Source organism: Ictalurus furcatus, chromosome 23 (genome assembly GCF_023375685.1).
Source record: "Ictalurus furcatus strain D&B chromosome 23, Billie_1.0, whole genome shotgun sequence".
NCBI classification, from domain to species: domain Eukaryota; kingdom Metazoa; phylum Chordata; class Actinopteri; order Siluriformes; family Ictaluridae; genus Ictalurus; species Ictalurus furcatus.
This window is the reverse complement of record NC_071277.1, coordinates 16610290-16630366: the sequence shown is the minus strand read 5'-3', so window position 1 is coordinate 16630366 and position 20077 is coordinate 16610290. Positions and strand designations below refer to the sequence as shown.

At 40.2% G+C, this 20077-nt stretch overlaps 1 protein-coding gene across 5 annotated transcripts in view; it reads right to left on the bottom strand.

Annotated features, from left to right (window-relative positions):
• Positions 1–20077, bottom strand: part of ubr5 (ubiquitin protein ligase E3 component n-recognin 5) — a 44820-nt gene that overhangs the window by 20326 nt on the left and 4417 nt on the right. For 3 of the 5 annotated variants that reach the window (XM_053611128.1, XM_053611127.1, XM_053611130.1), the window contains exons 2-18: positions 12037–12081; positions 11769–11850; positions 11595–11671; positions 9730–9849; positions 8892–9165; positions 8565–8724; positions 7786–7935; positions 5827–6020; positions 5120–5236; positions 4296–4406; positions 4021–4175; positions 3361–3478; positions 2914–3098; positions 2578–2687; positions 1468–1580; positions 769–912; positions 534–645 (exon numbers count right to left, since the gene is read on the bottom strand). In XM_053611128.1, coding sequence (XP_053467103.1) covers positions 534–645; positions 769–912; positions 1468–1580; positions 2578–2687; positions 2914–3098; positions 3361–3478; positions 4021–4175; positions 4296–4406; positions 5120–5236; positions 5827–6020; positions 7786–7935; positions 8565–8724; positions 8892–9165; positions 9730–9849; positions 11595–11671; positions 11769–11850; positions 12037–12081 — 2267 coding nt within the window. Of the gene's footprint in view, positions 1–533; positions 646–768; positions 913–1467; positions 1581–2577; positions 2688–2913; positions 3099–3360; positions 3479–4020; positions 4176–4295; positions 4407–5119; positions 5237–5826; positions 6039–7785; positions 7936–8564; positions 8725–8891; positions 9166–9729; positions 9850–11594; positions 11672–11768; positions 11851–12036; positions 12082–20077 lie in introns of all 5 variants that reach the window. The other 2 variants (XM_053611126.1, XM_053611129.1) reach the window with 1 other exon arrangement.

Sequence of the window (20077 nt, the reverse complement as noted above, 5' to 3'; positions counted from 1 at the left end):
TGCGTTGGAGAGATACACACAGATCAGCAGCTGCTTCTCAGATCAAATAAAGACAGGAATTCAGACAATTTTAAAAAAAAGCATGCACAATAAATAAATTTGTAAATCATAGATATTACCATAATTCCTCATTTATGGGTTAGGTCTGATCATACTTATGTCATAATACATTTTTAAACCCTTTTAAATCATTTTTAAGAATAGGCCACAAATGTAAGAAACACAAGATCTTTAAGGTTGTGTTTGCACATTTTCTTGCTTCAAATGTCTGGAAAACATTGAGCTGTTTATTACAGGAACGCAGCAAATTAGCTAAATGAAGTAGCTAGAAGATCAAGTTGAACCTGCTTGTCCACCAGGCAACGACGAATAAAAATGCTAATAGCCCACACACAGAAACATGCTTGTCTCAGGAAGACCGGGTTACTAATTTGTCCAACCTGGCAGAGCTAGAACCAACTTTTCCATTGCTGCATTTAGCAAGCTAAGCTAAACAGATCTGCTGAAACAATCATTACGTAAAAGTTACTTGCCTTTGGAGTCAACATTCACAGCTAAAATTTCAGCCTTTTCTGGAATACAAAGTTTTTTAGGTGTGCGCTGAAAACAGTCTGGAACTTTAGGAGTTCCACCCGTTTTAACAACCTGTTGAAGAATAAAAACAAAAACAAATAAATACATGAATAAATAAAGACGACGACGATTAGTGTGTACACGTGTTACGATCAAGCACACGTTTACTCCGTCTGTGTGCGTATATGCACGTACCTGTAGCTCATCGATTCGGAGCAGCCTGCAGTCCTGCAGGAGTGAGGACGGGTCAGAGTCAGTGGGAGCTGCACTCTGGCTGCTCACGCTGCTCGACGTCCCTGGAAATTTCACAGCAACATATGCACCATCGACTTTTAGCACCTTGAGTTCAAAAGAGAGATTCGTTGCAAACGTGGCGTCAACATGAGAGAAAACACAAGAAACAAAAACAGCAAAAACATTTCAAGAAACAAATTACAATACTCCATGATCTACATGTACAAATATGTAAAACTGTATTTTATTTACTATAGTAAATATTAATTCATTAATGCACTAGACATTTATTTATAGGATAGTTACAAGATCAGTCAGGCTGATAATGCACATCAGCATTTGAATAAAAAAAAAACTCTCCTTTATAGTCATTATAAATGATAAAGTATAATAAATTAATTCTATTATATTATTCATTTATTTTAATCAAAGTGTAATACAGTCCTATTTTGCCATTAATGCTTATAACATACAATGTAAATTGTTTTCTGAATATTTATAAAAAAAAAAAAAAAAAAAAAAAAAAAAAAGGATGTCCTGGAAATATCACTGCATTTTATACAAAATAATTTAGAAATATTCACAACTATTATGTCTGATGTAAGACCTGGCCGTGCTTATTTGTATCCTCCATGCCCTCGATCCTGCAGGACCACCTACCTTCCCTACTGGGACATTTTTAACATCCTCCACAAACACGACCTCGCGCAGAGGCCACTGCTCTTCGTTGACCTTCTCCTCCTCTTTAGGCGCCGGTGTGGAGCGCCTCCGCTCTGCGGCACAGCAAGGGACACGTGAGGGCGGAGGGGAAATAAAAAAAAATCGCAAATCTCTATGATCTTAATAATAGCCTCAAGCAAACCTCTTTCCTACAGAGTTTCTCCTTTAGCTTTTATTGGTTTATCTAGTATATTTGGGGGGGGGGGGGGGTGTCTTCTGTAACACTAAAATAGGTCAGCACTGCTTTGCACCTCATCATAAATCTCCTAATAAATATTGTATTATGTATTGTGACATCATTTGCTCAGTACCACTCCTCCTTAGTCCCTATGCTTTTCACATTCACATCCTGGCCAAAGACACAAGATTGGCTCTTTCATTTAACCTTCCTTCAACAAAAAGAAAAATGGCTATAATATTCTAATAGACTGATTCGTAAATAAAATCAACACACATTGAACCAAAGAATCTTTGTACTTACCTTGAAAAATACAAGGAAATAATTAAAACCGAACCCAAGCACTATTCTCAGCCTTGCCGTTAAGTGCTTTATTAGAAAGATGAAATAAAATCAAATACAGAAAGGAGAGATTTAATTATGGAGAAATTAACGGCAATCGATAGAATGTCAGGGTCGGTATTAGCAGGCCAAGACACACGTTTGGGAATCTGCCAAAAGCACTAGATGATAATAAAAGTCGATATTCCTGTATTATGTTATGTTGATGTGTAGCGTTTCTGTGTGCTGACAGTACGCATGTATCGATAAACAGGTTTTTTTGGGGATATTCAGAAGTGTCAACATTGCTGCAAAGAAAATCCTAGCAGACAGAAAGAAATGTTTTGTTGTCTATGTCTGAACGGGACAGCTTCATGCCAACATGTCAAATTTCCCCTTCGGATCAAAAAAGTGTTATCTATCTCATCTTATCTTACAAAGGGGGCAAGGCTTCCCGAATTCTCAACTTGTAAGACCTTGGCTGGTTTGAGCTGGCTGTACACCAATGTTAGAAAAGACTAAACACATGATCGGAGTGTAGAAGTACGTACTATAAGGCAGAGAGGCGCTGCTGGCGATGGAGGAGGTATCACTGCACGTGGAGGCCGGAGACGGAGGAGGACCCATCTCTGTTTTAACCATTTCAGGTTTGATCTCAGCCCTGTTGACGAAGCAGAACCATCAGAAACCCCAAACAGAAAAGTAGTATGGTTAAATCTCAGTTTAACCGACCTCTACTGATACCCAGTACTGATTCTTCAGAAGGCTTTTATTTTTCTTCACGTTTAGTTTAATAAATTAACACGATGGTATTGAATACATTCGTAAAACTGACTTTTATCGCGAATGGAGCATCACGTTATGATTTTTGTTGTGAAGGGTCATACTTGGTCTCCTGGGCCTTGGCGCTCTTCTCCATGTTCTTCAGGCTTTCAGGAGAACGAAGCTGGAAGCGGCAGCTGTCGTTCATGTTCCACACGGACTCGAGAAGGACGCCTACCTTGGGGACACCAGCGTTCACTGAGAAGGCCACAGCGCCTGCGTGATAAAGGGGATTGTTCCTCAAACACACCTACAGGGGAAAAATATCACCCGTTAATATGCAGAGATGATTATATAGAAGAAAAAAAAAAAACAGACACACAAAAAAAATCATCTACATCTATTCGGTTTTACAATTTTGTTTTCAAAAGTTTCCAAAACCAAACTATTGGTCAAACTATAAACCTAATAACATAATTTGCTAAAACGTCATGAGCTGATTAGAGTGTGTAATGCCACTGCTTTAAATCTCTAAATAATTATATATATTATATAGCGTTTCTCTCTCATACCTGAGTGCCCACTGTAATGTTGGGAATGGAGGCAATTCCGGCACTGGATTTGGGCTTCTTGTTCTTAGCCCTGGCCTTCTCGAGCATCTTTTTGCGTTGACTGAAAGGCACAACACCCCTGTGGGAAAGAGACAGCAGTTACACACAGCTCCAGCTCACATCCCCAAGTGTCTACATTGCCCTGTTGCGCAAACACTGACTAACAAAAAGGAAGGAAAGAAAGGGAAAGGAAGATGTAGCAATGACTATTAATGTGCCATTATTAAACTGTATGTATTTGGGGGAGCATTAATTCCAGAAAGGGGGGGGGGGGGACAAGAAGGAAGTAAGAAAAGGGAAAAAGTCAAAGAAACAAAGAATGAAATAAAAAGAGGAAAAATTTTAAAAGAAAAATTAAATAACAGATGAAAGAGTAAGAAAAAGAAAGACAGGAAGAGAAAGGGGGAAAATGAAATGGAAGGAAAGAAGGAAGATGGGGAAAAATAAGTTAGAAAGAAAGAGAAAGAAAAGAACAAACAAGGTATAAATGTTAGAAAAAAATACTAAAAGAAAATGAACAAAGAGAAAGTAGGTAATACAGAGGGAAAAAAAAAAAGAATGAACGAAAAAAAGAACATAAGGGAGAGAAGGAAGTGAGGGTGAGTGGAGTGAGTGACATACCACCAGTAAAGGCTGGTCTCGAGCTGAGCGCAGGTGTACAGACAGCAGCAGTGCAGAGACACGATGCGTTCACCCTGCAGCTCTGGGAACGTCTGAGCCCCGTGTTCCAGTTTACACGCTACTGAACTTAGAGTGTCATCCACCCACGTCGCCACCTACACGCACACAAGACAGCCAAGTACACGCGTTTTCATATATTAAAAAAAACAAAAAGAGAACCACCTGCATTATGCAACATTTTAATTCTTTCCATCGCTCCGTGTAAAATCTCGGACCTTGTTGGACTCTGTAGCCACCGTCGCCCGAATACTGTTAGCAGACAAGAGCGTGATCTTCTCGTTGTTCAGGCCGAGGAAGGACACGCGAGGGTGATGGATGGAAGGATTCTGGAAAAGAGCGGTGCGTCAGTATCTAAAAGATACACCAGACCTCACTGGCTGTAAACACTCAACATCACCTCAATTACAAATTCTATATATAACTATAATGAAATGTAATACTAGAAACTTCAACATGACATGATGGACATTTACAGCAACACAGCAGAATAAAAGGGGGAGGAGACTTTAAAACGTGGGGGTGGGGTAGGGGATGTCTGGTCTGTGCATGTTGTGTTTGTTAAGACTTTCATTCCATGATATCAAAATGAAAACAGCGAAACGAACAGTCTGACATGCATTATCCGATTTCAGCTTATGAAATTGATATGATGAGATGATTTGCTGGTTAGCTTCATTAAAAAAAAAAAATAGACATCTTTTGTAGATCCTTTTTGCACTTGTGCTTTTTTTTGTGCGTCAGTGGAGAAAATAAATGAAATATATATCAGATGCTTCTAAAAAAAAACAAAAAAAACAAACTATGTTCTAGTTCAGTGAATTTCATCATGGTTTTTGTCTGCCAGATGGCCTTTGGTTGTTTTTAACACCACATCAGTTGTTTAGCTTACTACTGGCCTTTATTAGAGCTTGCCAAGTAGCAAAAAAATTAACAATCTTTCTGTAAGGAAAAAAATAATCTTAATACACTATAACAGGCTTCCTTACTGTTAGCTACAGAGGAATACTTTACGAGTGAAATCTCTGGTGTGGGGTCTTACTTGAGAGTTTCTGTAAGGTTCTGGTTCGTTCCACTTCCACTGGTAAAGTTCCCCTTTGGAGCTGACGGCCACAAGCTCGGAGAACATCGCCCCGATGCTTACAAACCTCACACTGTCCTGTATGTGCAGAAGAAAAAAAATTACATTAGGGGGGTACTCCCTCATAAGGGATGTCTTAATAAATATGCAGACAACCCATCGTTAATTAATACCCTGACGTGGTGCACGTTATATAATGCTGTAAATGTTATATAACGCTGCAGTGGCAGACAGAGGTAGGAGTGAGCGAGAAAACAAAGGCGACATCCTCATACATGATGCGTATCACAATATTTAGCTGTTGTGAAACCATATTAGGAAAAACATATGGACTCGTAGTAAAATTTTATTCAACATTTACAACCGATAAATTTATTTAAAAAAAAAAAAAAAACCTCAAGGAGGAGGTTCTATAATTAAACTGCATACATCTATAAATTCTATCGTTTTGAACAAAAAATATTTAAAAATAAATTCAGTTCCTTGTTCTAAAAGCACCGGCACCTGATACACTTTTCATGATGTTAAGATACGACGATAATCGCATATCCGTCCAACAAACTTGCTAGACCATAATTAAAGCCGAGCCTCACATCTGAAACGGCGTAAATGCCATCTATTTCAGGTTTCCTCATCATACTGGTAAGTGTAGCAGCTCATGTCCCCACCTTATCAGGCCACCACTGCAGCTCCTCTCCCAGAGAGACGGGGCTCTGCAGAGGGACGCTCTTCTTGTCCAGGTTCGGTTCTCCGTCCCGGCTGGTGGAGCCGCGCTCTGCGTCGAAGGACGCTCCGTCCAGCCACCGCCTCTCGCGGAGCCTCAGCACGGACTCGCGCTCGCGAAGCAGCTCGGAGTCGCGCTCTAAGGGAAGAAGGAGAACTGGTATGCAATAGGGTCACACCAGTGGGATACACATAAGCCACTCTCTGGGAAAGACCCTTGTAATGAAACATTAATAAACTTAGCACTAATTTACTACAGAACACATGATATAAAAAAAATGTTAAAAATAAAAGAAATAATTTTTTTTTCTTCCTTTAATCAGGACCGTATTTTCCGGACAATGACTTTTAACGCTTAAAGACATGCACCACGTTTTATGAATAGATTCTGTGTAACAGTTAGGATCATTTTTAGTGTTAACAGTAAACGGTAATTCACCACAACATCTGTAAGTGCTGGAGTAACACGCCTACTGTAAACAAACTATCAAACGTCGAGTTAGGCTTACGCAAAAACTCGAATATGTAGAATTGACTTTGCTGTAAAAGTTGCAGCACGTCCTAGGGCTAAAGTGCACATCTTATGATCCGGAATATATGGTCAATAAAAAAGATTTAAAAAATAAAAATAAAAGCAGATCTTGAGATGAGATTTCTTTTCCTTTTGCTGCCAAACCTTCACAAATTTTTACTGACACCCCTCAGTAAAAATTTGCACACATTTTACTGCCTCACCGCGGCCAAAACCACTCACGGGTTTAAGGCCATTTGTTTACATGCTCAATTACCACAATGCTGGTCAAAAACTCAAGGCTAGAATGATAATCCAGCAGACTTTCTAGCTGTACTATGGTAATTCAGTCTTGGCTGGGTGCTGGAGGTGTCCAGTGAAGACTGATGAACATTTCTAGCCATTTCAGGCTGATCTCCCACAGCAGGGCCTTTCTCAGAGGGCTCATTAAGGGAAACGTCTGGGACCATGCAGCGGGGTGGATGACACACACACACAGACACAGTCAAGTAGGCATGTGCTGATAAAGAAAAACAAAAATCGAAACCTCTAACCTTTTTCTAACCCTCATCTGATTTTATACCACAGCGCTGCTTAATTCTCAATTCTGATAAGGTGTCGATTAATTTCTCTGACTGGCTGTAAACCAAATCACAGGTTTATATTATATTGATGGGCTTGTTCTAAGATTTATGGAAGGGGTCTCAGAGGAACAATTTCTATGCCAGAGCAAAATCTCCAGGTAGCATGAAAAGATGTGGCTTTTTTTGTGGCTTATTAACATCAAAAGAGAGGAAAAAAAAGAAAAGCAGTCGAGAGAACAACTGCTTTTAAGCTGCTATAACGCAAGCTATAAAAAGGCATTAACTTGTGTTTTGTTTTGTGGATGTAATAATAATCACATTAAGTGTTTAAACAGTTCAAATACAGTCTGTCGATCTTTAATAAACGAAATTAATCGCTGACAAATTGCAGTGGTATAAAAGAAATAAAACTTCAAGACACGCCTTTACTGGAAACTAATCTGCTCCATATCATGTATGAGGGTTTTATTCTTGTATTTAATAAAATACACCTACTTATCTACCTACAAACCAACTGCTCCCCTCCCCCTCTTACATGATTTAAAAAGATAATGATAATTACTATAATATAAATAACATGAGGAATATTACAGTATACTGAGTAACTCATCAGCACATGCCTACAGCCGGAATTCCAGGAGTTTTTAAATTTCGAGTTTAAAAGCACACACACACACACTCTAGTTTGCCAATTTTGTTTGTTTTTAAAGAAATTCCAATTTCGATCCATTAACGCTCGTGTGTATATATTTGTGTCATCCCTGATCTTATCTTTAACACCTCAAACGCACTTGCGTTTCGCCCGTTACCTCGTGAAGAGCCGAGGCGTGACAGCGACGAGCGTCGGAAGGACGGGTAACCGAAGTAGCTGATGTCCTCTGAGAACATGGCGTCGGCGTCGATGATGACGCTGGGGTGTGCCGAGTGGATGTCAGCGTCCAGCAGCGACATCAGGTCTTCTGCAAAAGAGCGTGCTGATTACAGTTTGATTCTAACCCGCCGTCCAACGCACTTCTGGGCAAGATACAAGCTTTTAAGTATATAATGAGTTCCAATCTAGTCCGCCGTTCATACAGTAAATATGCACATATGTACTTTACCTACTCGCTGCGTAATACATATACGTTTATACAGCACAGTGCTTCTGGATTCTCTATTCTGATTGGTCAGAATAGAGATATTGATTCATTTTCTCAAACAGTTAATGACAGGGTTGGTTATATTAACGCACTTGTGCGGATACGTTATCGTTTCTACAGTAACGACTTGCATGGGGATTTCTGTACTTTCTTATCACGAAAGAGAGGTTTAAAGCTGTTCTTTTACGTTTTCACACACAGGAAAGTCTTTAGGACAGAGGTCTTCTCAGTACTGTTTCTCAGTAGCATGATGATCCGCATTTTTGTCTCATTAACATCAAGAGAGAAGTTATAGCTTATATAACATAAGTGATGAAATAATGTAGCTTCCGTAAATGATGGTAACTATAAACGGAAAAATCATCATTATTTTTCCTGTAACAGCATGTCGTATTTTGTTCCCTGTGTATGGCAGTTTAAATACGACTGTGGATACTGAGATGCTTCACCTCCAGGGAGGTAGGACTCGCTGGCTGTGTCATCACCGTCATCCCCGTCCTCGTCGTCTCTACTCAGCAGGTTGTTCACTGCCAGGTTTACATCCAGGTTGGTGCGCTGCAGCTCTCGGATGATGACGCTCCTCGATTTGCCTTGCAGGACCACCTGGGCCTACAAACGATACAAACAAAACACATCAGACCATTGAAGTGTTCGCTTTCAGGTCCAGGTTAATTTCAAGAAGGCTTTTGTGAACGTGAGTTTTCTAATTCCGAGTTATCAATGCCATGTGATTGTGTACCTTTTCAATCGCCCATTTGAGTAATGTTGTGGGTTACCTGAGAGATGAGCTCCTCAGGAATGACAGATGCTGGTATGACAGGTTGCGGCTGGCTCCCCAGCAGTCCCGACCCTCTGTCTCTGCCCGTGCGGATCACGCGTGTCTGTCTCCGCGAATCACGCGCTGCAGCGCTTGAGCGACCAGAAGATGCTCCTCCCCCTCCGCTAGCCCCCCCTCCTCCACCACCACTGCCCCCGCCTCCTCCTGTCCCTCCACCGCCGCTACCCCCGCTGCCTCCACCTCCTCCGCCGACTCCTGAACTCCAGCGACTCCTGTACAGAAGTATATATACACATGCTATTAGTCGGGGTGGTGGTCCTCAGCAGACATCTTAATGCTTTTTCCTGATCTTACAAATCCACGTCAAAGGGTTGATCCTTTGCCTCTAGTTGCCAAATGCAGGTTTAAGACCTACTGAGCAATATGAATGATATTTTAGTTACACCTAATGAATTTTATGGGGAAGGGGGAAGTCTGATTCCATAATATACGTTAACAACAAGATTCAAATCTGTTATAGTATTGAACATTTTTTTTTCCGTCCAGGTGTATTTTTTCTAAACACATGTTTCTTATAGTTTTTATTAAAAATAAACAAATAAATAAATAAATAAAAAGAAGTCCACCACTATTCTGGTGGTCTTTAGGAATCATGATGCATTTTTAATTCTCCAACCCCTAAGAGGGCGGTTATAAAAAAAATTTTCCCCCAAATTATGTGTCTGAATTATTTTCATCAGTATTTCAAAGCCTGAAATGACACAAAAGAAACAAAAACAAACAAACCCTCAGGATTTTTCTGCCAGGCTTTTGAATGCCCCCTGCCAGCCACTTACCCAAGGGTGTTGCCTGCCAGTCGGCCCAAAGTGTCAGAACCAGACAGGAACCAGGGTGGATCACTAGTCCTACCTGGCCTGGAGGTCCTTCCTGTCCCTGAGCCACTGCTCAACTTTGAACTGGAAACAAAAGACCGGAGATTACAGTTACAAGAATTGCAGCCCCAACTTTTGGGACTATTGAGTACAGCCTGGTCGTGCCAAGCATTGATGTGTTAATTTCTCTGTCTGAAATAGCGAGTGGAGGAAGAATTCGAGGGCTAACTAGCATGGCAACACCCTTGGATATATGTCAGAACTGGCTGCAAGTCATTAATCAATGTAGAGGTGGGAAAATGGCTGCTGAGTGCTGGGACAGCAATCTGTGCTTTATAATAGTCAATTTTAGGTTTTTAGAAAAAATAAATAAGTGATGCAATAGCCTGGACTTCTCAATGGAAAACACTGGCTTAAAAAAAAGCATTTCATTATAAAAGAAAAGAAAATAAAAAAAAAGACAGCAGCATTCTGCAACCCAAAGCAAAGCCATTTCATTCCAGAGCAGCAAAGCAATAACACCATGCACTAAAAAAAAGTTTCAAAGGATATTTCCTTCTCCCTCATGTCTCCTCCCTAAATCCACTGGCTTTAATGCAGTTATTTAACTACTCTGTTCACAAACCCTTTATTACCACTATTCTGGAGAAAAACTGCAGCTCCACTGGGACATACATAAAGAATTTTAGCAGCGAGTCCATTCCATCACACATTAGTAGGGCTGCAACAACTAATCGATAATGAGAACGTTTTATATTGAGCGCTTCAAGCAAACTCGTGAGTGTATTAACATGGCCTGTCGTGTCAGATGCTGCGACAGATGCGTGTGCTGTTTAAAATGTTCCAGACATGCTTTCTTCAGCACAGAATTGACATTTTTACCATTATAGCCTTAGCTGGAAATGTTAGAAATTCACGCCAGTATTTCAATTTGACATAAAGCCTCGTCCTGACAGCGAGCGAGTCTCCGTTAAACTTCACTGAACGAGTGCGTCAATCAAACAGCGTGCAATAGAAAGGAAGCGCGATAACTCTGACTAAAATATTCATTTTGATCTAATGTGTTGTTCGATGCAATATTCAGCTATACGTAGAAACAAAAGTAATTGTGTTTTTATGAGAGTAGTAACTGTAATGGATATAACATATAACATGTAATTGTATATAAATGTAAGAAGCGTCATACATTTACAGAATAAAGTAACATGTTACTGTGTTCAAATGAGTGAATGTGTGCGTTACTGCAGAACATTCCACCTCTTACCAGTTAACACTTTTGCGTTTCTTTTTTAGCATTTTTAATATACTGATTTAACTTCTGCTTTAAAGCTTGTGGACAATCAGTTGTTTTGGTTTTTTTTGCTTTTAAAATATAATGTTAATATTTTTAAAAATCCTTTACACAATGTATAGCATAGCGCACATAGACACATTTAATATCTCTTTCATTGGCTTCAGTTTGCACAAAGGACGACATCGGGCAGAACGTGAAAATAAAAACTGGCTTTTTGAATCCAACTAACAGATTAATTAAAGAAATAATCGACAGATTAATCGATTATAAAAATCATTAGTTGCAGCCCTACATGTTAGTAATGAAAAGTAATAGTCATCATGCTTACAAGATAACATTACGCATCAGATTTTTCAACATCGCCCTAAATCCCACGCTTACACTCAAAAAGCTGACTCCGAAAGCAACAAACTAAAAACATCAATAACGTCTTTTTTTTTTTTTTTTTTTTATGCATGCAATAGATCTGAATTATCTGCTCGTAAAAGCGTCTGCTCTCTCTACGACTCCTCAGAAAACATGATTAGAGTCTCACCCATCGTTTCCGTCCGGCTTGCCCAGCTCCAGCCGATCTGGCTGCACGGCGAAGCTTATCCTGCAGATCCGGCCATCCTGAAACAGAGCACAGCGTCATTTCCTGCTTCTAAAGTGATTAGTAGGTAAATATCACAGCGTGGGCAAAAATTTTTAAAACAAACACAAGTGTTACCTCAAGCAGGAAGCCAGCGTGGTTTGGTCCGACTACACACTGTTTAAGCGTGGCCTGTTCCAGCAAGTTAAGCTGTGGATGACTGCAGAAGAGAGAAGGAGATTAGATCATGATAAAAATGAAGTGGATCTCGCCATGTGTTGTTTTTTTTTTTACTAACAGAAATACAGAACAACTCGGATGCCAATGAGATTAGATAAAGGATGTTCTGTTGAGGCGAGTGCGCCTGCTCAGAGATCCTGTGTGGTGTTATAATCAAACAGCTCACCTGTTACAGTTGTATTTGTTGAGTTTTTCAGACACTTCACGAAGCCTGTAGGGAGAATTAACAGCGTTAATTAGACAACACGTTACAGGATTACAGCATCTTTGACTCTCTTTTTTTTTTTTTTAAATCCAAAGTAATGCCGTTGGGAGGGGCGTGTCTAGCAACGCGACAAAGTTGAGAAAAGTTTAACTTCAGGCAAATTTGGATTGCCTTGGTGCAGCGACTACCAATGGGAGTGAAGACAGTAGAGCACACATGCTCAGTGGCTTCCCGTGCGCGCTAGGAGAAGGAACGAGGATCTGATGGAGCATCCAGAGCTGCCGGACAATTCACCCAGGAAACATGGAGGCCGAGGAGGCCATAAGCGAAGCTAAGGTAATCGGTGCTTGCGCTGCACTGCAGATAGATGGCCGCAATGGCAACGAGCACACGCTGCTTCTCCTTCATCTCGTAGGATATGATGCGTATATACACACTGGTGAATGTTGAATTTTAGCGGCAAGAAAACTGGTTTGTCGTCAAAAGTGGAATGCTAGTCGCACCACCAATGTTACTATGGCAACCAGTAGTAGGAACGCCTACTGGCGTCTTCATAGTACAGCGACTGGTGACTTGCAGCGATATTAAAAAATAAATAAATAAATAAATAAATCCGACCATTCTTACATCCTCTCTCTTCTGAGTCTTCATTTTAGACACATTTACAGGACCATCGTATATTCCTCAGAGATGAGGCAATCCCATAAATCATACCCATCGTTTAAATAATACAACTCACTAGAGACTGTAATAAGAAATACACTAATATTTGTCCAAGGTGCATTACGTCTGATCTCATGTGAAGGCACAACGTTCTTTTGTGTACACGGAATTAAAAATCCTTATCAGGTTCATTTGAGAATATAGTTCAACGTGTCGACGCCCCCCCCCCCAATCCAAACTGTTTGGAAAAGTTATACCACCACCAGAACATGTCAACGAGTTGAATGTGAATATAATATAGCCAATGACGACATCAGATACAGTCTACTCCTGCGATGACATCAATGTCCCCAACTTGTTTAGTATCTTGTAGAGAGCGACTGATATAGATTTTCTTTTATAACCGATACCGATTATTTGCATGTTCATGTGCCCGATAACCGATACGCAGAACCGATATTTATTTATTTATTGTTTTACCTCTGTTTGACACAATGATAACTACATAGCTGAACTGAACCATTTTATTTATCACAATTTTGTCAATTTCACTTCCTCCTTGCATACGAAACTAAAAACACCAATAAATAGAGGGGTCTGAAGAGTGCAGAAAAAAATAATAATAAGTGCACTGTTACTAAAGTGTCTTGTTTTTTTTAAATAAAAGCTTTGTTGATGTAAACAAACAGGTAAAACAAAGGACATCCAAATTCTAACAAATCTAAACAAATATATAGCTGCAAGCAGCAACTCTGGGGCCAAGCCTGACAGAGGCAAAGTGAGGAGATAAGCAAGCATGATTTTAGCAGTGTCATGATTTTATGACAAACCCTTCAGAAATTAGAAGCAAAAATGTGCATTTTCCTCCCCATATCTCGTTACCACTAGATGGCGGTGTTTCGAAACTGAGTATGTATGCTTATGTCAGGATGGTTATGCCATATACTAACTTTGGTATGAGTATACTAAACTGTTTTGGAGATAAAGCCTCATTTCCGTTTTGGCATGCTCTCCATTGGATTCATTCACATGTTATTTGAGAACGGTCTGGTTTACATTTTTAAAAAAAAAATTTTTAAATAAAAAAAAAATTTTTGCTGGCATGGTCTGAAGATGATCTCTTACGAATTTTGTAAGAATCGGATGAACGGTCTAGGAAGAGTTAGAAAAAGTCTGTTTTTTTAGTTAATTCAAAATGGAGGACAGCAAGTTCGGCCGATCACGACCTAAATTGGTATCACTATTCTCGGCTTGAGCCACGGAATCTACGCAGACCAGTCTCATGACAATGGGAAAAAGTAATCAAAAGCAATTAGCAGTTTTATTAATTGCATTATAATTTCTGACCACAAGGTGCCGCTGTTCTAGAACAATGCAGGTACCCTCGCGTCATGATGCCAATGACGGGTACAGTTACAATCAAAATGATTCAACCCCCACGAATGGCCTCATAATTAGAAGCTGCCGCCATGTTGCCGTCTCATCGCTGTGCTTGTTACCAGGTGACGTTATTAATGCAACGGTGCTCACAACATCCAATAAAAGGTAAGAGAAACCGAAAAGCATAACAATTATGATGTTCATGACACAGAAGGTAAGGTGTAAAAGGCTTAAAGCACGTGATAGTGCCACCCAGTGGCCAATTTTTCTTTTTAAAACTTTGCACAAACCTCTTAGACCAAGAGTCAAATAGGTCAAACAAAATTCTGATCGGCCATTGCTAACCTTGTCTAATAGCTGCTGAAATATGATTGGTCGATGGCGGCCATGTTTTTCAACATACTTGAACGTCCTCATAGACCCTGAAGGCAGCTGAGACAGAGAGACCTCACACACAAGCATGCCACATTCGTTGAAGATATCTTATTTGGTTCAAGAGTTATAGCTATTTACATAAAAGCGGCTACGCCTACTTCCTGTGTAGTTATGGTTAAAGTTATGGCCATTTTTCTAAAAAATGCGCACAATAACGCCACCATTTGTCCGATCGGGCCGAAACTTTGCGACGCTGTAGTACGATGGGGTACAACCTTCACTCAAAGTCTCAGCTCTCTACGGACTGATGGTTTGGTCTGCACGATCAGTTTTAGGGCAGAGAAACAATAAAACTCCTTACAATTACAATAGGGTTTCAGCCCTTCGGGGTTAAACACTTAAATATAGCTGCAAGCAGCAATCAAGGTTCAAGCCATTTGGGGCCATTAAGGGTGTTAAAAAAATACAGTTTAATATTGTGCAATCCTATAAGTCAAACAAAAAAAAAACAAGAATTTTAAGAAATATCCGCCTTCATTAAGCTTGTCTATTAGCTGCTGAACATTGATTGACCAATGACGGCCATCATGTGTATTGGACCAACGCTTGCACATTTAGTGCCAATTTCATGTTTTGATCTGTTGCAGCGCCACCAACTGGTCACACAGCATTTTTTTTAAATTCTGTCCTCAGTTTAATGCGGAGTTCGCAATATTCGAACAAGGATCGAAATCCCGAAATTTAATCTGTGTGACCTCAAAATATATTCGGGAGCATTTGTGCAAGTGAAAATTGTTGTGGTGCAACCAGTTTTCATTTCTATAACCAATTATATTTTATCTTTACATTCTTAACCTTAATGCAGTTACCATTAGCCGTCAATCCCAGGGCTTGAAATTCGGCACAGGATTGCACCTAATTTAAACCATTCCTGCAACGCTTGGCTTTATAATGCGGGAAATTCATGCAAAATGTACTATATTCGCTTCATCTCGGATGAAATCATCAAATAAAATCAACACGTCAAGCAGTCTGTCTTTCTTTTAGAATTTAACTCCACAGTCAGCTGCTGCACAGCCCTCCTCCAACTCCTGCTTCATATCGTCGATGCCGTGGTTTGCGTCGAACAGACCTTATTCACACTATCGTGTCTATGTGATGCGCTCTACCATTTAAAGTCGGAATTCATGATCAGCGGTTTGTGAATAAAGTCTCGGCTTCCAAATTATGTATTTTTTTTAATCACGAAATTCACACATTAAATGTTGTCGTGATGCTCTTTATAGTGCACGACTCGGCTGCAAGAAGCACGAGTAAATGGATTATCTCAAAAAATAACGTGACTGAAATACATGAAAGATACAAATGAAAGGCATTAATATATATTTTAAACAGAGTTCTTCATGTTTGGAGGGGAGCATGGCAAATTTCGGATAAAGTTTTGACAAAAGCAAAGAAGTGAATATACACAGGTCATACATTAATAAATGAAGATAATTCATTTAGACAAATGTGCCCAAGGTTATATACTTTTTTTGGGGGGGGGGGGGGATAGTTGTAGGAGCAGTAATTGTTGTAATAATCGTAGTTGTGGTGTTGCTTAATTTTCAGTGTGCTCCTAAGTGTTTAAAGTTGGGAGCACCAGTGCTACCAAGTAAAGTAAATTTCGAGCCCTATGGAAGGACTGTCTAGACACTGATCCCAGGAGATTAGCAGTTTTTGAAATACTCAAACCAGCTCATCTGGCACCAACATCCATGCCACGGTCAAAGGGGACTGAGATCACATTTTCCCCCATTCTGGTGTTTGATGTGAACTGAAGACCTGTTTCAGCTTCATTTTATGCACAGCAGAACTTTTTTTTATTATTATTATTTATTTTAAATAGCTTAGAGTCATTATACCGTTGTGGTTCCAATCACCCTTTAACCTTTCAAAAACTATTTTTATTTGATTTGGTATAAAAGATGTATTTGAGATAACATTTCTGTAACAGACTGAACATGATTGAGAGATTAGTTTGACGTCTTTGATTAATAGCGCGTCACGTGACTCTTCCCAGACGTTTGGCGGAAACCCAAATGGCACGTGTACTATAAAGAAGGTGGAAAAAGCCCACATGCTGCACTTTCTGTATAGAGGAGAGGAAAGGAAACGCGACGCCTCAGAAGGCCAAATACAGAAACGAATACCGACATAATGAACGACTTCCCAAGTACTCGACTTGCTCAGGCCAGACCTGACCAGAAGGATGATACATTTCTTTTTTGCATCCAAAAGCTTAAAAGGTAGCTTCCCGAATCATCCGAAGCCGGTCTATGTAGTCTGCGTATTAGGACAGCATCAGTGTTTCCTACAGTCAAGGTTAGCTGTCCAAGGTTGAAAGCAAAAATTTAAAAAATAAATAAATAAAAAAACGAGAGCAGTATTGTCCAAGTCCTTCTCTTTGCTCGTTCCTGAACTCCACCACCTGCTAAACAACCTTGGACGTGTTCTGAACGTTGCTAAACACACTTTCCCGCTTAAACAAAAGCATTATATTCATTCCATCTCAAATCAGCTTTTGAAAGAATGGTCCTTACTAGCCTTTAAATATAGCAAAACCACTAATTAGACATTTATCTTTCCGAAAGATCATTTTTTCATAAGCCATCAATAACATGCTATTTAATTAATAATCGGTGTCGCTTTTTTTAGTAGTCAGTTCACTAAAAATGCATTTATTCGCTTAATAGTGATTGCGTTTGACACGCGAGACATTAAATCTGTTATAGAAGCTTCAACATCTCTCATTTAGAGTTAGTGATAAATCTAAATCCAACATGCAGCATCGAGTGTGATAGTTCAAGGTAAAAAATAAATAAATCAAAATCTCTTGATGGGTAGATTGAACATTTGGCAGAAACTCGAGCCGGTATTCCCTTGTGAGCCCTCCTTAACCTGAGCGTTTAATTCCCAGTGTTCAGTATTGTCTTTTTCGAGCCACATGGGAGGATCAACCTCCCCCAGTCCTCCTTAAAACACACACAGCGTGAGGAGTCTCCTTGGAAACAGGTCAAAGTGGAGGAGTAACACCTCTGATTAAGCCTCTGAGGACCTGAAGGAGCTCCAGCAACAATGCAGCTCTACATCGCCCCCACACACACACCGGAGGGGAGGAAAGATCAGTCACTAACAAAGCTGCAAACAATGAACCGACCAACACGCGGTTGTGTATGTATTCCTGGGACAATCTGCACTGTTCAGAGATAAGGAACGGTTCTGAGAGGTTATGAGCTGAGCACGCTTTATAACACCACAGCGTTGGTTTGGTGCAGATTACATTTAAACTGCTACTGAGGGAAACAGATAAAAGACATTTTACAAAAGTAGCCATGCTGTTAATGTTTATAAAAAATAAATAACATAAAAAGAACACTGCAAGCTTCAGAGTGCAAGCTAAGACCGCTGCGTGTTTCTTGCTCAAAACATGCCGCCTACCAAAACCCAGACAATATCAGACTGTGGGTGAGAACTGTGGCACAATGTTGGCTAAAGCACCTGCAATTATTCTTCTCGGTATTAAAATCACAAGTATTTACCACAATTAAGGCAGTGTAGGTAGTGTGATGTCATTAAACATGAACACGATTTGACTGATCACATGTTATTTAAAATAGAATTACAATCATCATCATCAGATACACACTATAGCCTAGGGGTTGTGAAACTTATCACTATATGGTATAATATACACACACGTGTTACGGTACTGTGATTGACCCTCAAAGGGAGAAGAAGAAGTGGATAATGGAGTTAAACACAGTCGCACATTTCTCTGACGAATACTTTATTTCTTTTATGAGTGTTGTATACCACAAGCCTATAAAACTTTGGAAGAAATACCAGTAGAGCGGTAACCTAAATAATGTTAAAGATCGTAATTTTTTTTTATAAAAACGGCTTCGTCCAAATGTATTGCTTCAGCTGTATTTTTATTATATATTATATTGTTTTATAATTTGTACTCGTCGTAGTGCCCACTCAAGCAGAAACATTAACGTGGCGTGTGATGCGATACTACCGCAGGTGGCACCCCACCACCGCGGTGGCAAACTACCACCGCGGTGGTGCGGTTGTCATGGCAACCGTCACAGCCCTAGGCATGACAGTACAAATTTACACCTGTGATTAAATCTGTTGATCTCTTCGTTACATCAACTTCTCCATCTACAGTAATGAATCTTGGGAAATGTAACACTTGGAAACATGACACAGAGTACCGTAACCAGGTATTGGTACTCACAGCAATCGAGATGTGTATTGTAAAATCTTAGAGTATTGCGTTAAAAAAAGCACTGATTTATTGGCTACAGTGCATGGAAACGCTTTAATAAAAGCGACATGTAGTCACAACAATCAGAGAACGGCAGCCTAAGGATATGAAAAACCTCTTCACTTTGCAAACCTGCCGTCTGAGATTTATCCGCTCCATCAGCTCTGAATCAGTAGCTGGCACACGAACCCAAACTCTGAACAGACTGAACAGCTGTCCTGTCCTGTGCACTGAAGCAACTCAACAGCTCACGTGTAAGCTTAACACTCGGATGTCACACCAAACCTCACAGCTGCACATGAATGCTGGAAAGCACCTCATTTCCTACGACATCAGTGGCAGAAAATCTCGCCGGCCCCACCTCGCTCGTCTAGGAGAGCGGACGGCTTGCCAAACGCGATTACACACTGACAGAACGATTATTCCTATTCACATCCGAGGGACACTTTGGTCCTTACGGGGGTCTTCTGAAGACTGGAAGGTGGTGTCTGGGGACCAAAAAAAAAAAGGCACAGCTGGCACGGAATGGTTGGGATTTGATGAACAAAGCCGAGCCTTAAATTTCTACTGTTGTTGTTCTATATGATCCAAACACAGCAGATGAAAAAGAAATCTTTTTGAATCCTTTTAATAAGATCTCTACAATCTTTACATCACATCCATAAACCGACCGTAACAACCTCGGACCTCAAACTTTCTGAAAGGTCACATGACCCGAGACTGCAGAGTGCGCGCCATCATGAAACTGTGGGGGGGTTTAAGACCAGGTCATCGTACCATGAAAATGTCAAAACCCCAGCAACCCTAACTGTTCAGACATGTTTAAAATTAGATTTGCAATGCAACCTACGACGCTCCTGAGCTGAGATACCATTCTCAAAAACAACAACGTTAATCAACACAAGACGACACAAAGGTTTGATGCAAACCAGAAAAACACTGTGTATACCGTCTTATTCGGTACAATGTGAAATATCAAATCCCTAACAGTTATTCTGTCTTATGCCCTATTCGGGTTGGATTAGGTTTTTTTCAGGGGGAAGCCTGTAATAAATTATTTTACACATCTCCTCAGTGATGGAACTCTCGCACGAGGACAGCAAAAAAATGACCACAGGAGCAGCGTGTTTCTAGCGGGTTGCATTTTCTACAAGACGTTTGCTTCACATGGCCATACGATCTCGCGCCATTCACAACATGGCGTCAAATCCGAAGAGATGCTGCTGCTTATTCCAGTTTGGGATGAACCAAAAGCCCCAGCGACGATTT